General features: G+C 37.5%; 1 protein-coding gene across 1 annotated transcript in view; it reads right to left on the bottom strand.

The window, feature by feature from the left end:
- LOC150082145 (choline kinase alpha-like) overlaps nucleotides 1–17,090 on the bottom strand; it is a 101,225-nt gene that overhangs the window by 65,040 nt on the left and 19,095 nt on the right. The window contains exon 3 of the mRNA XM_090380435.1: nucleotides 379–604. Coding sequence (XP_090236561.1) covers nucleotides 379–604 — 226 coding nt within the window. The remainder of the gene's footprint in view (nucleotides 1–378; nucleotides 605–17,090) is intronic.

Consider the following 17,090-nt stretch of genomic DNA (forward strand, 5'->3'; position numbering starts at 1 on the left):
TAGGGGGGGGGAGGACTGTGTAATAAAATGGTGTGCCAGAGTGATTGGTTCATTCAACCAATGAATGTGCATTATAAAAGATTAGTTACAATCCCCCTCCCCCCATTGTTGCCATGAAAACATTAGTCCACACAGGAAATGCAGGTCACTGAAAATTTTGTGTATCCATTTAAACCTCCACTTCATAAGAAAACTACTTTATGATGAGGATCTTATTAATTTCCCACTAGTTAGGAAAGAATTTCATACAAGCACTATATTAAATTGATAGTTATTATATTAAATTATTATATTTATGGTTATTTATATTTATTTCATATAAAGCACTATATTAAATTGATGGATGTTTATTTTAGTGTGATTATGTTTGTTACTTACAGGAATATATTCTTCTAATCTTCCGCCAGGAAAGATGCCATACAATTTTGGCCCCAGCCTGCGCTCTGACAACATCATAAATATGACACTTTCTGTTATAGTGGACTCCATCTTTCCATCATGTATCTGACCATACATCCTCAGCAGAACTTGTTCTGGTTCACCAACCAATGGTGTATGAGTTTTGGGAAGAGAGCAGTAATACAGCAGGTTACTAAGTCCACCACTAAAAATTAATAAAAAAAAGAACATTTCTTATAAAATATACAAAGCCAAGAGCTAGCTAGCTATGAACAGACATGTGCACATGTCTGTGTACCATCTTAACTGTGTTAAGATGGTAAGCTTAATGTGTGTGTGTGTTATGGTAAAAATGCTTTTGTCAGCATGCCATTTCCTACACCTTTTTATTTATATGTATACAGTGTATGTACAAATTCTTTCTATTTGTATGTACACTGTATACATATAAATAAAATATACATATAAATGAAAGTCCTCAATTCTTTGAATATGAAAGATGTTTCTCTGAGAGAAACAAAAAAAAAAAAAATATTATGAAAGTATGCAATGAATTTTAAATTATTTCTTGCACCAAACTTTCCTCTTGTGTACAAGATTTTTATTGAAACCATCCAGCAAACCTATCCTTGAAGTTATTTAGGTAAATGTGTTAAACTGGAAGCTGCAGATAAATGAAACAAAAAAAAAAAAAAAAAAAAAAAAAAACTCTCCAGTCTTTGAGGTGCCAACCTTAGTCCTTTGGGAGTAACCAGTTAATTGAACTGAAAAGTCAGGTGGATGAATTCCATGAAGTTTGTTTATTAACTCAGACATTTTCAAAATGGAAATTCAATTATACACATTTCTCTTTACTGATTTGTTAAAATAAATTAGTTTATGCATTTATTGAATCCATCAAGAAAATAAGTAAATTTTTTAAAAAAAGTCTGCAGCACTCCTACGTTAAAAAAGCGAGGGTTTACTGTATTCCGCAAATACCTAATAATAAAAACATTCTGCTTTTCAATTACATCAGGAATCTATGCTTTGCACGCTTCCTGCATGCGTCAATCAAATTCCTCATTAATGTTAACAGAATTCGCACTTATCAAAAGCTTACACCGTACTATATTTAGGCAACTTTCCAACTATCCCGTCGTAACAGTTGCAAAAGTTTCTTCCACCTAAAATTTTGCCGCGTAAAGGATATCAATCGCGTCATAGATGGAAACGTTTCAGCATGAATAATCCTCCAACACGGAATGCTTCCGAAGAACGTAATTTTATGGTGAATCAACATCTATGGGCTATAATAATCCCTAAATAGCCTTCTGGCTGTCCAGAAGTTTAACCTGAATAAAAATTTAATAATAATATTGCGGCAGCCTATATAAGTAGTTCTAGTCAAGGAGCAGTACGCGAGTTGTCTAAGGCCAAAGCTGTGTGCAGGAATAGTCCTGCTTTAATCATGTAGCAATAACAAAAAAAAAAAAAAAAATTCTTGTTTATACTCCGGCACGACCGCCAGGTCAGTGGAATTTAGAATAAATCAATCAAAACAAAATGTTAACCGTATTTAGCAGTCACGTGCTTAAATCCCGGTCCTCTCAAAGAGCGCGTGCTACTGCACTCCCAACCACTCGGCTGCGTCATAAGGGAGGGCTACAGCATATACCTTAAAAATATATATATATTTCATTTCACTGCAGGAATAAGGACATTAAATACCATTATAATTAAATTTCTATTCGGCAGCGCATGTGCACTCAACAGCCAGTTTATGAGGTACATACATTACCATCATCCAAGGAATAGACATATTTGTTACTCTCCCGTGTCCACCTATTAAAATCTGGAAATGTAGTCAACTACATAGTACATAATTGCAATATTGGTGTCAAATGATATATAGAATGAAAGTTGTATATCATCAGTCAAAAAAAAAAAAAAAAAAAAATTCCCACGTCACCTGTTCATCCCCTCTAATTCTAGATCTTCTTTGAATTTATTCAAAACTATCCACATCAACAACAGATGGAAGTTTGTTCCAACGATCAACTACTGAAGGCAAACTTTCTACGCATCTATCCTGCCACCATCCTTCAATTTATGACCCTTCATGTGTGTAGCCTGAGCAAGAAAAAAAAAAAAAAAAAAAAAAATGCTATCGTCAGCATTGAGCTTGCTCAATCCATTCGAAGGCTTAAAAACACCTCAATCAGGTCACTTTGCAGGTAACAATTCACAGAACTGAAGCCTTTCTTGGTAAGAGCACACTTTTGTTCACCCTCACCAATCTCACTGCCATTCTCTTGAGCCTGTTCCACTTCCTTCTTAAAATAGCAAACTGGGAAGCATGTTCTCGGCGATATCCGCAATGCGTATCTGAAGACGGTCTTATGAAGACAGCGCCGTAAACAAAGCTTTCGCTGGCCACAGTCGATAGTTATATCTTCTTCGGGTAATTCGGTATATACGAGTATTATATAGAAATATAATTATAGAGACACTTCCTCCTGTATAAGGATTTCTGAGTGATAAAATATTTAAGACTAGAAAATACGTTAATTAGTAATGCTGAAAATCGTTTACATAACCCCAGGGGCTCAAATGTGAGAATGGGCTTGATACAACCAAGGTCCTTCGGTTATACCCGATTTGGATGCCCTGTTATAGCAGCTTTTACAATTACTACCCTGAAATCGATCCCTGAAATCAATTCAGAGAGATAAATGGCCAAAAGCACGGCCTAAGTACAAGGCAATATTTAGACATGAGATCCCAAAATATAAGTATTGTATATATTTTTATCTTCACAATTGGCATCTCCCCCTTGGACAGTCAGTCTCCAAGTCATTGAGTACTGTATGCTTATAGTCACAGTGCCACGAGAATGAACTGTCACCACCAGTGTATTTTAGATAGTAAAGGGGTGGCGGGGTTAATTAGGGTACTTTCATTTTTAGATTAATGTGTCAAAAGTAATGACAAATGTATAACGATATAATATACAGAATCTATTCTATATCTGTGTTCATCCTCTTTTACTCTATTTCACTAAACTACTTCATTGCGGTGATCTTGGGTTCATTCTAGTGGCGATAAGTAACTGAACTCGGTGTGATAGACGGAGACAACGTGCTGATGCAAGCATTACGACACTATCGCCTAAAAACTCATTCACATAATGGCAGTTCAGTGGCTGGAGGTGGATTGTTCATGCGAGAGGTCGATGGAAAGCGTGTGGAATCGTGCAGTGTAACAGACAGACCAATCGGTAAAATTAGTGCAGTACTGTATATTGTGTACAAAGGGATTTATAAAAACACAATTACGTCGAACACTGTCGTGGATAGGATATAGCGGAAGACGACCTCATTAGGTTCCACTATTGGTTAAAAAAAAAAAAAAAAAAAAAAAAAAAAAACAACATGCAGCGGGGACGGTGACACTGATACTTTAGTAGAAAAAGGTAGCTGGTCCAACCAACTCCAGTTCTAAATGTTGAATGCTGGCAGTAGCTTGGCTTGAATGAATGAACGAACCCATCGGGCCAGATGTTAACACTGCAGGTTGGTGGTGGAAATGCTTTTGTAACACAAGTTAGGAGTAGGGCTTACAATACAGAGATCCAGGTCATTTTTTTTCAGTATTCAAATACCGGTATTAATACAAAAATACCGGTTTTTCGGTACTAATTAAAAATAATATTAATAAGTTTATAATTTAATCACATAAAGGTTATAAAATCAACTTTATGTGATTATGACGTCCTTATCTCTACTAGTAAATGTTCGATAAATCATCAATAGGACACCATGCAACATTGCAACCTGTACACAATTCTCGGACAACTTCATGTCTGACCGTATCGTAACTCCCGTTCCTCCACTACTGTCTTTAGTTCAACTCCACCAAGTGTATAAGTTATTTTGAGGTTGCTGTTCCCCAGGTGTAAGCACTTGCATTTTGCTGAATTACAGTATATAGCTGCCACTTTTCTGACCATCCCAGAAGTCTATCTAGGTCACTCTGAAGAAGCTCTGCTTTGCGGCGATTATTAACTACTCTACTGATCTTTACATCATCTGCAAGTTTAGATATCACACCCTATATCCCTTCATAGATGTCATTTAAGATAATCAAAAACAACGGCAGTTCCAATACTGATCCTTGGGGAACCCCGCTTCTTATATTAACCAAATCTGAGGAATAACCATTTATCACAACCCCCTGCCTGTTGCCCTCAAGCCACCAGGCAGGGCACCCTGGTGGCATAATAGCCTGTCACAAACAAAACAACACACATACACTTTTCAGGCCCATTATGCAGAGTTTCTGCACCATAACAGAGTACAAAGGTGGAGATGGGCTAAGGCCTAGGAGCCACCCCGATATAAGAACACACATGCAAACACACAGTACCTTGATTACCATTATATAGAATGGATATATATATGTATATGATAATGTCCATAAAACTGTATATAAATTGTTTATATCATGAGAATGTCCATAAAATTGTGTGTGTAAATAAATGGAAATGGAATGCCCTCAAGCCATCGTGCTATCCAACTAAGGATTTTCCCTATGATTCCAGCCTGCTCCAACTTATAAAGTAACGGCTCATGTGGGACTGAGTCAAATACTTTGCTGATATCTAAATAAACAATGTCGAAATTATTCTCTAAATCCAGCTCACGAGTGACCTGTCAAAATGGCTAACCAGATTTGTTAAACATTATTTTCCCTTTACAAAACCATGCTGTGTATCCTACAGAATTCCATTTCCATCTAAATGATCCTGAATTCCACCCGTGATCATTGCCTCCATGATTTTCCCTACTACTGAAGACTGGCCGGTCGGTAATTTCCCGTTACACTCCTAGAACCGCCTTTATGTTCCAATTTACACCAATCCAATCTCTCCTGAGTCCAGTGATGCTCTCATAACTAGCCTTAATGGTTCAATGCACTCACTTGCCGCCTCCTTTAAGATCATAGGGTATATGCCATCAACCACAGGAGCCTTAATCGCCTGTAGGCGCGAAAGTTCTCATTAAATCAATATGTGAAACTTCATCATTAATCACATTTTTTTTTCAATTTCACTCCCATAATTTCTCATTGACGTGAAGGGTTTTTCTTCTGTAAATATCGATGCAAAGTAACTGTCGAGTTCATCTGCAACATCAGTTGGGGTATCTAATACTATCCCACGCAATTACACATGCGTCCGATCTGATTTGTCCTTCTCTTCTTTGCATTTATATATGTGAAGAATTCCTTATCCCCACTCTTTGCTCTCCTCATTCCTTATCCCCACTCTTTGCTCTCTCCCAGACTCAGTAAAGATACTATAGCGAAAATTATACTTCGCTAAATAAAACGTCTTTCTCCTTCAGAAAATGATGAACATAAAATTCAACCATGGAAGACTAACATGGAACAGAACATCAGTGTTCCGCAAATTCTTTCAAAAATAAGAAATTGCCTGACTCCAATGAGATTTTAAAACAAACTTGAGTTGGAAATTAATGGAACACTTAACTATTTTTGCTAAAAAAGTTCAGAGCCTAGAAAATATGGACTGAGATGGTCTACGATTATCTCAGTGCAATAGTACCAGAATAGAATCCGAAAGGGCGTTTTCTGCAGCTAACCAAATATGTACCAAAATTAAATCCATTTTAAACAATCATACTATTGATTGCTCATGTTTCTAAAGAGCTCACTTTATTTGGACAGGTAGTGTGGATGCTTAAACTTAACTAAACTTTGCAGTAACAATATGTATTTTTTTTGTTTTTAGAAACACTGCATTTTTAATTTTTTTCAGCATATTTATTATTGCAATAAATGTTTATTTAAAACTTGAATTCAAGTAATTACAGTACAGTACTTGTTTTTTCCTTACTTTATTGCACCTAACTGTCATCAAAATTTATTGAGAAAAACGTTTGTTTTTGGAATACCGGTATCCCGGTTTCATAAATTAAAAATACCGGTATTAAGATTTTGACCAGTATTGTAAGCCATAGTTAGGAGTCCTAATATCCCTGAATCAACGTCTGAATGCTACGGCCTACTCGAGAATTTTCGCCGAAGTGCTACAGTTTGCCATATCTAGTAACGGTTACGTCCAGCAGAATAAGCAACGTCACAAGGCAGATCCTTTGGGGGATGGCTCCAGAAGCACGAGGGTGACTTTAACATACTTCATTGGCCTGATCAGTAATCGGATCTTAATCCGGCTGAGCATCTGTGTGATGAGGTGGAACGAGTTGTACGGGAATGGATCCGCTCCCCATTGCATCTGAGGCAAATGCCCTTGCAGCAGCACAGTTGGTGCTGCTGCAAGGGCATTTGCAGCAGCACCATCCACCAATTCAGGTCTTTTCCACCTTACACTGGGTGGTAAAGACCTGAGTTGGTCGATGACGCGAAGGAATTTTATGGTCCTTTTTTACTATGTGGCAGAGTTAAGTGATCTCAAGCGAGAGTGGCATGGATTTTTCTCATGTAAAACTTAGGATTCTCGTCCAGCAAAGTAGACAAATCGGTTTTAGACGAATCAGTCTAAGTCGCTGATTCGCCTAAAACCCTATAACTGAGGAGAACGCTGTTGTTGTTATTTGGTTTTTAGGAGCATTAGTAACTAAGGTCATATTGCTCCGGGGATATGCTGTAGTCATTCCCTGACCTTTCCGCATCCTCCGTATTTGGTGGTCACGGGTTCGAACCCCGGTCTAATCAAGAAGCGTGTGCTACGCACTGCTGGTACTGCCCACGGAGGCGCCTCAGAGGCGAATGGTTCTGCACGAGCTATCAACCCTGTAAACAGCTTTCGCAACTCTACACAGTCCGCGCCCCACTGACATTGAGGGCTTAGTGCTACACACTTAGGTGGGTAGATGTACCAAAAACTGCCCATTCAGTGTGTGTGTGTGTGTGTGTTAAACAAGATCATATACAGTTACAATCAATGCAAATTGTCTGATGGATATGGTTCTCTAGTATGTTATGTTTGGCTACCAGCGCAGTCTCGGTCCTGTAGAAATTTCACTGATTACCCCCAACAAAGAATGTCAAGGGAGGAGAAGCAAGACATTCTGCTACCAACGTCAACCTCATCGTTACGTAATGTTACAAATACAGTACACACGGTAACTTACTTCAACATATAGCAATTAAAGTTTAAGAAAAATATACAGGGACTCCCCGACTTACGTGAGGGTTGCATTCCGGGAAACACTACGTAAGTCGGAGAATTTCCCCATGCTTGTGCAGCACTCGCAACTGTGCTCGCTGAATTGATTGAATCAAAAAAAAGAAATGTTCGACGAACATGTAAATAGAATTATTTATTGTATTTAATTTTTTATCTCATGCGCAGGAAAAATTACAAAGAAGCGTGCAATTTTAAATAAATTTCAAAATAAATGCGACAGGTTGAGGGCTGTGGAGATTTAGAAGGGGTCGGCCGCTCAACCTTATCAAAGAACATACTAATGGATGACTGGACGGTGGCTTTTTTCTTTTCTTCGTAGATTCATTTGTAGCAAGCAAGCAAGCATATCATTCACCCCTCTTAACTTTTAAGAATCGTTCGCTGTCAGGATCCATTTTCTCAAACCTCGCCATTGCCGATGCAATTTCAAGAAATGCCATTGCCATCTCTCTATCGATGAAACGTCTCGGCTGCTCATTTGGTTCCATCTTCGTCAGCATTTCCTTCTTTCACTATTGCTGCCTGCAAGTCAATATGTTATTCGTTAGATAATTCCTTATCTTCTTCCTCTAACTCCTCCACGTCTTTGGCATCAACCTCCAACTGAAGTAGCTCTGCAACCTTTACAATTTTATCTGTAACCTCTTCGTATGATTCGTCTTTTTCAAATACTCCGTAGCCTTTTACGTGCCGTGGGCATATTTTCTTCCTCGCATCATTTAAACAACTTTTAGTAATTTTCGCCCAGGCCCTATTTAAGATGGCGTGGTAAATACTGTAAGATTTCCAACCAAGTCTCTCAACGTAAAATTTTTCTCATCGCCTACTGCAGACAATGCCTGAGTAAATGTGCGTAAATAATATGCTTTTAAATTCGAAATAACACCCTGATCCATAGGTTGGCCGAGTGAAGTAGCGTTTGGCGGTAGAAATATAACTCACGTTCGAATTGAAATCATCTAGATGCGTAGGATGTCCAGGAACATTATCTAATAGAAGCAAAATCGTAAAAGGAACGTCGTTGTCTTTACATTATTTTTCAACCTCGGGAATGAAGCAGCATGTAAACCAATCCTCAAAGATATATTTTTATCCATGCTTCCTGGTTCGATCGGAAATGCACGGTTAGGGTGGCTTTATTGATGCCCTTAAACGCACGAGAATTTCCAGAATGGTAGATAAGCAGTGGTTTTAATCTGTAATCTCCCGCTGCATTAGCTCCAAGCAAGAGCGTGGCCCTATCTTTTGATGCTTTGAAACCTGGCATTGTATTTTCCTATTTGGCAATGTATGTTCGATCCCGCATTTTTTTTCCAATACAGAGCAGTCTCGTTAACGTAAAAAAATTGCTGCATTGAATAATTTCTTCCAACACATCAAAATTTCTCTGCAGCTGCAGATTCGGCACTGGCGACTTCACTGCATACTTTGTGGAAACCAGTGCGATGCTTGAACCTATTAAACCACTCGTTGCTTGCCACGAACTTGGGTTACGGTTCGCCGTACTTATCCTGAAGTATCTTTATAAATACTTGCTTTTACTTGAACGGTCAGACTCAGGGGCACTCGCTTCTGAATCTGATTTTCCATCCAAATTATTAACAGCTGTTCCAGCTTCGATATAGCACCTGAACGCTGCTTTGTGATCACTGTTGATCCTTTGACATGTTCTTTTATACGCGCACTGTCACTTAAAATAGTCTTCCCTGTTGAAGCAGCGAGACCTAATTCCCTTGCAATATATGACAAACTTCGTCCTGCTTCGTACTTCTTAATCATTTTCATTTCTAAATCAGCTTTTGTTTGGTTTCCTAGCGCTACCACCACTTGCAGTTTGCGTTGGTCGCTTTCCCTTCATCATTGTAATACATAAATAAGAATGAAGAGAAGTTTCTGAAAATTTGTTTTTTATATGATTGAAGATTTCAGTGAAGAGGAACACATTTAACCATAATAGCGTAAAAACCCACACAATTGCAGTTATCGGGATGCAAGTGCAATAAGATAGAGTTTATAATTAGATGCACTAACAGAAAATACCAATAAATCGGAAAGTGTACATTGTTTTTATTGTTTTTTGGTTGTGACCTCCAGAAACGGGTTTTTTTTTTTAAATATTACAAAGGCGTTCCACATTGATTCTTATAACGGGTACATATGATAACGATGAAAGGTAGTGCAATTTTCATTATAAATATGACCTTTTAGAGAGAAACAGGTTAGCAATATAGCGAAATTCAACTTCCAAGGACTTGAAACGAATTACAAAAAAGTGTTATTGGGTTCATTCACATTACGATACTTCCATTTATTCCTACGGGATGCAAAATACGTTTCCACGAATTTAAAGTTAGCAGCAGCTGGCAAAAACTTACGTAAAGTAGGATTTCCGTAAGTCGGGGTGGGGGGTTCCTGTATTAGTAATTTCCCAAATTATTGACAGTCATCTTTTATAAGATTAGCAAAAAATGTTCCGTGTTCATGGAACAAGCTGTATCCCAAATTAAGTATTGGTTATCACAACAGGAAAATATTAATTCAGATTACATGAATTTACTTTATTCTGTTTTATCCCTTTTTTCTTTATTCTACCCCAATGAGTTATTTTTATTCTGCGAAAATTTTATCAGTGTCGTTTATATTTATATATAAACTCCATCACTAAGTGAAATGTGGCGTCAGGACTCTGTCGTCTGCCAAAGCCTGCTAACTGTTAATGCCCCAAAGGGCTAAAAACGGTGTGGAAAACTCCCAAAGAATCTTGGCCAATCACTATAATCACGTCAGGTTCCTTACTTGCAATAAAGAGCACGTGCTCCAAGGAACAGTCACCCCATCAGGAAGTTAAATACTGCAGGCAGTTTGTACACAATAAGTAAACAACTACAATCTTCACACGAGGCCGTTTGTTTTTAGAGCTTATGCGTAAAGTTTGGTGACGACCTGACTGACTCATGTGACTTTTGGCATTTTCTCAAAAAATTCAAGTGCATATTCGCACGCGCCCAATGTCCTACTAGGTCATTTTTACTGCAAGGGAATACCCGTACCACTAACCCTGAATATTTTGGCAAGATTACAGACACTCGACTATGGTGCGTTAAATCAGTTTGTGGTGGCAGTTTTCTCATAGAAATACTTCCAGTCGGCACGGAAATTTAATTCGGCTCACGCAAAAACCCCACATAATTTAAATAATCAAAATTGCAGCAAATAAAAAAAAAAAATCTGATACGTGCAGTTTTCTCATGAAGCAAATTTTGTGAGATGACGTATCTGAGTACTGCTACTCCCTCCCCTACGAAACAGCACTATTACGCAAAAAATTACACGCAAATAAAAAAAATGGGTTCCAAAGAAATTGAAAGAATCATAAAGAAAGTTGCAGTAATGAAAACCAGTGCCTTCAGAATTACTGCAAGTCACCTGTCCCCGCCCCCAACACACATTCTCGTAAGCAAAACGGGTTCCAAAAAAATAACTACAGTTCACAAGAAGTTTTCTGAGCATGTAGTGCAACCAATGAGGTTCTATAAATGATATATACAGGAACTTTGCCATCATGAACGAAGATAGTAATTATCTCATTATATAACGCAATAGTTAGACTACATCTGGAATGTTACAAAAACGTTTGAAAATTTCATTTCAGGAAGGACACTCATCTGTCAGACACACTGAAGATACGGGCAAAGACAAGATTGGTTAGAACAGAGGGATATTCTTACCAAAAAGACAGGGGTTCTGCAAATTACAGCATACTTATATCTAGATAGTTTTATTTGGAAATTAAGAGGTAATCAAACTGAACTGTTTAAGGCCTTAACTCAATGTGCTAAAAAAAAAAAACACACCATATTCACACAAGAATTTTGGGTTCAAGGCTAATGACAACCTTCTCTACCTTCCTAAATATAGACGGATTTACTTGAGTACTTTTTGAAGTAAAACATGGTTTTAACAGAGCAAGTTCCTGAAAACATTTGTCACATGTAGCACAACCATTTTTGAAAAAAAAAAAAAAAATGGCGTTACGTACCTCAACTGGTCACTCAAAAAAAAGTGTAAACATTGAAATTAGTAGATTATGGGAAAAAATAAAGGGCTGTAGAAAGAAAGCAATAAAGAAATATTTTTAAAGGAATAATGAAATAACCACACACAAAATAAATTTCTTTAGTTTTACATAAAATGAAAAATACATGAACATATGTAATTGAAATTGTGTGCTTAACAGCTGTATAAACTCAAAAATGGAGGTGACTAATAGCATCTATTACATGCACAATACAAAAGCAGAAATGCTTATATATTGTCTAACATAAATGTATTTATAATAATGCTTATATGGATGTGCACGTGTGCTTTTGAAATGTAGTATGTTTAGCAGTTTTTATACACTGAAAAATAGAAGGGGCAAATACTTTCACGTTAAGCTTTTTCATACAAAATAAAAATTGTTTAAATAAAACATTAAGATTAAATTTTTTTAAAGTAAAAAATTAAATATAATCTATTACTGAAAGGTCAAACACTTTTATACATTAAAAAAATTAAACTGTCATAAATAAAAAAGTTGGGCACCTGTTAGGTCTAGCCATAGCCAAGTGGTCAGGTGCCAGGATGCATAAGTACACGTGCCTTGGGTGATGGGCGCTTTCTTGTATTCTCTCTATCTTGTGAACGCCTCTGACCACGTGATCGTCCCGGAATATAAAACAGAATTTATTTAATTTATCATTTTTGTTAGAAATTGGATCACGACCAGAGCCTGGTTAAAAGGATTAACTAAAAATGCTGAGGGCATTTTTACTTGTTCTCATGTGACATGGGAGCATAAATTCAAATTGGAAAAATTGAAAAAAAAAAAAAAAAAAGGATTGCAGAACAGTTTCTGCCTTCAGCAAGCGAATCAATACCGGAATAAACTTCCACTTAGTATTGATAGAGGCAGAGAGCTTAAACAGGACTAATTACACTATGCCACACAAAAAAAAAAAAGTTAAATAACTACGTATTCTGTGTGCTGCATCCAGTGACAAGTTTTTCTCTAGGTCCATATTTTAGCAATTCAAGATGTTTTCTTGCTGCAACCTTTATAAATACAGTATTACATAAGTATGTATCAATATATAAAAGATATATAAAAGCTGACAGCAACCAATAAACGAGATTTAACAGAAGGGGGAAAAAAAGCAAGCCGAGTATGGCAGACTGCAGATGAAAACGTCATTACTGAGGGCGGTTATTTGTGAAATATAAGTTTTTGGGAGGTTGATTTTTTGTAGACAAGTTTGTTCTAACACTGATTTTTCGTGGCACACCTGTGTACATATTCCCTCCAGTCACTAACTGGCAGCAAGATTATACACCAGCTGATTTGGATGTCTCCTGAGAGTTACCACTGGGTTTAGTCCCCTGCTCCATCTAACGACCAGCCTGCAAAAAACATTTTAAAGCTGTACCCCCAAAAGGATCTTGTTGAATATCGTCATGGTGCACTCTACATGGCCATCTACATTCATATTATACATTCTCGTCATGAGGAATTCTTTAGGGAAGGGGATGCCAGAAGTTTATCAACCTCTAACAGGAAGCTAAATGATTTTGTAATAACAGAGGAAAGTGGAAGAGAAATTGAAATTAAACATAAGAAGGGCACTTGGGGTAGATGGAATCAAACCCATAATTATTGGGGCATCCTTGAATTCAGGGGAGATCCCCATGAACTGGAGAAGTGAGAATGTATCCAAAATTCACAAAGGGAGAGGGGGGAGATCAAAGGGCGACATGAGTAATTACAGACCAGTTAGATTAACTTCTAGTTCAGGGAAAATAATGGAGTTGCTGGTAAAAGAAGTAATGCAGGATCATCGAAAGAGACAAGGCCACGATTATACACTGATTAAAAAAAAAAAAAAAAAAAATTTACAAAACATGTAGTAATTTGGTGTAACTCGTGCTGCAATGGGACAAAATTTGATATGGTGATATGCCATAGAATAATGATGTAATGAGGACACAGTGAGAAACTTCAGCCAAACTATAAAGGTCATTTATTGGAGTAGTATAAGAATTGCCAAAAAGGTCACATTAGAGTAGTTGATACAAGATGCTCAAAAACATGTGACCATGTTTTTGAGATCATATTTTGAGGGATCAAATGATCCCTCTAATGGCTAAAGTGGCCCGAGTGTGGTAAACCATGCTTGATATAAAAGGTGTCTATAAGATTCTGTGGCAACAAATCCCATTCTTCCATCAGTACAGACTTTAACTCACCAAATGACCAAGCAGTTCATTTCAGCATAAAATGAAACACCCAAGAACATGTTCAATTGGATTTAAGTCTGGTGATCATGGTGGTGATATCTTCAGTTTCAAGCTATTCCTCCAGCACTTAAGCTCTATGTGCAATGGCACTGTTGTGCATGAAAAGAAAATCTGGACCAACTGTTGGAGGGATGGTATACCACATCCCTCGGTCTCCAGATGAAATAACTTACTGAATCTGTTTGTAGGCTAAAACAGAGACTCCCCAGAGAACAAATTGTACCCCATTTGTCAGGGCTCCAAGTCACATGTTCATGGCATCGATGAGCTTTGTGGTGGTTTGGGGTTAATGGGATACAAATCACTAGCTTCCTTACATAGAGTCCACTTGAACTGAGCCTTCTTAACAGTTTGGTTGGAAATGTTTGCACCTGTGGCCACAACAACCACAAGAGATGAATGATGACAACACATCATAGGGTTCCTTCTTTCTGTTAAGAGTCAGATAGCAGTTTGTTCTGGTTGACATAGTCCTTGGGCAACCTTAACCAGCTCTTCTTGTAATGGTTCCTGTCTGCTGAAAGTGCTTCCATAGTGCTGAGATCACACTGCGTCACACATTAAGCCAATATGCCACCTCGTCTACAACTGCCTGGCTTCATGTCATTCAATAGCCAACCATCTTTAAAAAAAAAAAAAAAAAAAAAAAAAAAAAAACACACCACCTAAACAACAATGACTTTCTATCTTAAGTACTGGAGATGTGGCTGTCCCAATGAGCAAGCCAAAAAACAAGAACGAAGTGATGTGGTCACAACCCATGTTTTTATAGGTATGAATAATTTGCATAATATGTAGCTCTTACATAAGGTGGTAGATCGATTCTATTGGATACTCTAAATTTCCATGCTAAGATAACTATTATAAATATTTGGCTTCGGTGACAAAATATTCACGAAAAACACCCATGCTGTGTTTGAAGTACTGTTCAACAAAATTAACAGAACAAAATGTTTTTCGTGAATATTTTGTCACCGAAGCTGAATATTTGATATAATAGTTATCTTAGCATGGAAATTTAGAGTATCCAATAGAAATCTATCTACCACCTTATGCAAATCTTGTTTGACCAATTTGATTGGTTACTATGATGTGGTCACAAAGGAACTAGATGAAAAAAATAAATTTTGATATCATATACTGTACTTCGATTTCACGAAAGCTTTTGATGCTGTTGCACATAAAAGACAGCTGTACAAATTGGAGCAGTGTGGCATTAAGGACAAGTTGCTGCTATGGACAAAAGGATGGTTCGGTGAGAGAAGACAGAGTGGTAATCAATGGAATTTTCTCTTCGTGGACTAATGTTATTAGCAGAGTCCCTCTGGGTTCAGCGTTGGGCCATTGTTGTTTTCTACATTTATCAATGATATTGATGAAGGCATATCAGGCTTAATTAATGTCCAAATTTGCAGATAATGCAAAGATTGGCAGAGTGATTAATGGCAGTATGCTATTGCAATAGGATCTAAATAAGTTAGGCAGATGGGCTGAAATGGGGCAACTGAAGTTTAACATTGATAAATGCCAAGTACTGCATATGGGTAGCAGTAACTCCAGAGTAACATATCAACTGTGTGATACTATACTCAGGGTAGTGAAAATCAAAAGAGATCTGGGGGAAATTGCAGTCAGATATGAAGTTCTGAGCAATGCAGATGGGCTGCCAATGCAACTCAGTGCTTTGTGAATGATATACAGAATTTTGCTATCAGGGATAAGGAGGTGATTATTTCATTGTATAAGGCAATGGCCAGGCCATATCTTGAGTACTACATACAAGTCAGGAGGCCTCATTTTAGGAAATTATGTGGAGCTGCTGGAATAAATACAGAGAACAGCAATGAGACTGATAAGAGGAACAAAGGGGTGCTCTTACCAAGAAAGAACGTCAGTTCTGCAAATTGCAGCATCTAGAAACTATGCACTTACAAGGTGATCTGAATGAAGTGTTTAAGGCTTTGAATGGATTGAACAAGCTCAAAGCTGATGGAATTCTTTTTGCTCATGTATTTGAGGAGCATAAATTCAAATTGAGGAAGGATGAGTGCAGAATAGGATGTGTGGAAGTTTGCCTTTATCCAATGGGTGGTTGATTGTTGGAACATACTTCCATTTGTTGTTGTGGAAGTTGATAGTTTAAATAAATTCAAGGAAGGACTAAACAAAAATATTGGAGGGAACAAATAGGTGAAATGGAGTAGTTTATTTTCCTCTCTTTTTGCTGATGCTGTATAAGCTTTTTTCTTGCTTCATTTGTCATTGCTACTCACAAAACCACAACTCATACTGCAATGGGGTGAGAAAAGAAAGATGGGGAGGGTGCTGGGGCCTTGCTCTGAAGACTATACATGGTTTTCACCAGGTCAAGCCTCCAATAAGCTAAAAATATTCATTACTGAACTAAGACATGAGAATCATCTAGTACTACCTGCTGATAAAGTCAGCGTTCCTCTGTGTGATGTGGTTGCCATACCTTGATCCCTATTAGTGTTTCTGATGCTGCACATGTAGATATACCCAATATTACTAACAGTCCCACCAAGAAAAGTGCAAGCAGAGGATTTAGTTGATAAAGAACTGAACTTTGCCAAAATAGGCCTATTTGGCTATAGCAGTTCTATGTTTGTATATATTAAATAGTTCAGCAAATTAAATATAACAAATGTTCACAACACCAAATTTAAGAGTGCATATGAAGCCTATTTTGGACTGCCTACAGGTGGTCAAGACAAGTTGTGGGCTCCTTACTGCTGTGATACTTGCAGGTCAACATTAGAGAGATGGTTTAATGGTGGTTTAAAGTGGAACTTTTGCTATACCACAAATATGGAGACAGCTTGCAAATGATTATGACGCGAGGAGATGCTCCTCTTGTATAGTGCATATTATCAAAAGTTTAAAAAGTCTATGGACTAAAAAGCTGTAGTGTATCCTAACATACCATCCTCTATTGCTTCAGTGCCATACAATGAAGGCTTCCAATCTGCCTCTGAAAGCACCTTCCAAACTGAATGATATCTGGTGAACAGGACGTCTTAGTAAAGGAATTAGGCCTAACTAAATCCAATGCAGATCTCCTGACATCACATTTAAAGAAAGTGGAATTTACTGGTAAAACACTTAAACATGCAGAAAAAGCAAT

Source organism: Mastigoproctus giganteus, chromosome 8 (genome assembly GCF_048544385.1).
Source record: "Mastigoproctus giganteus isolate SK-2022 chromosome 8, ASM4854438v1, whole genome shotgun sequence".
Taxonomy (NCBI): domain Eukaryota; kingdom Metazoa; phylum Arthropoda; class Arachnida; order Uropygi; family Thelyphonidae; genus Mastigoproctus; species Mastigoproctus giganteus.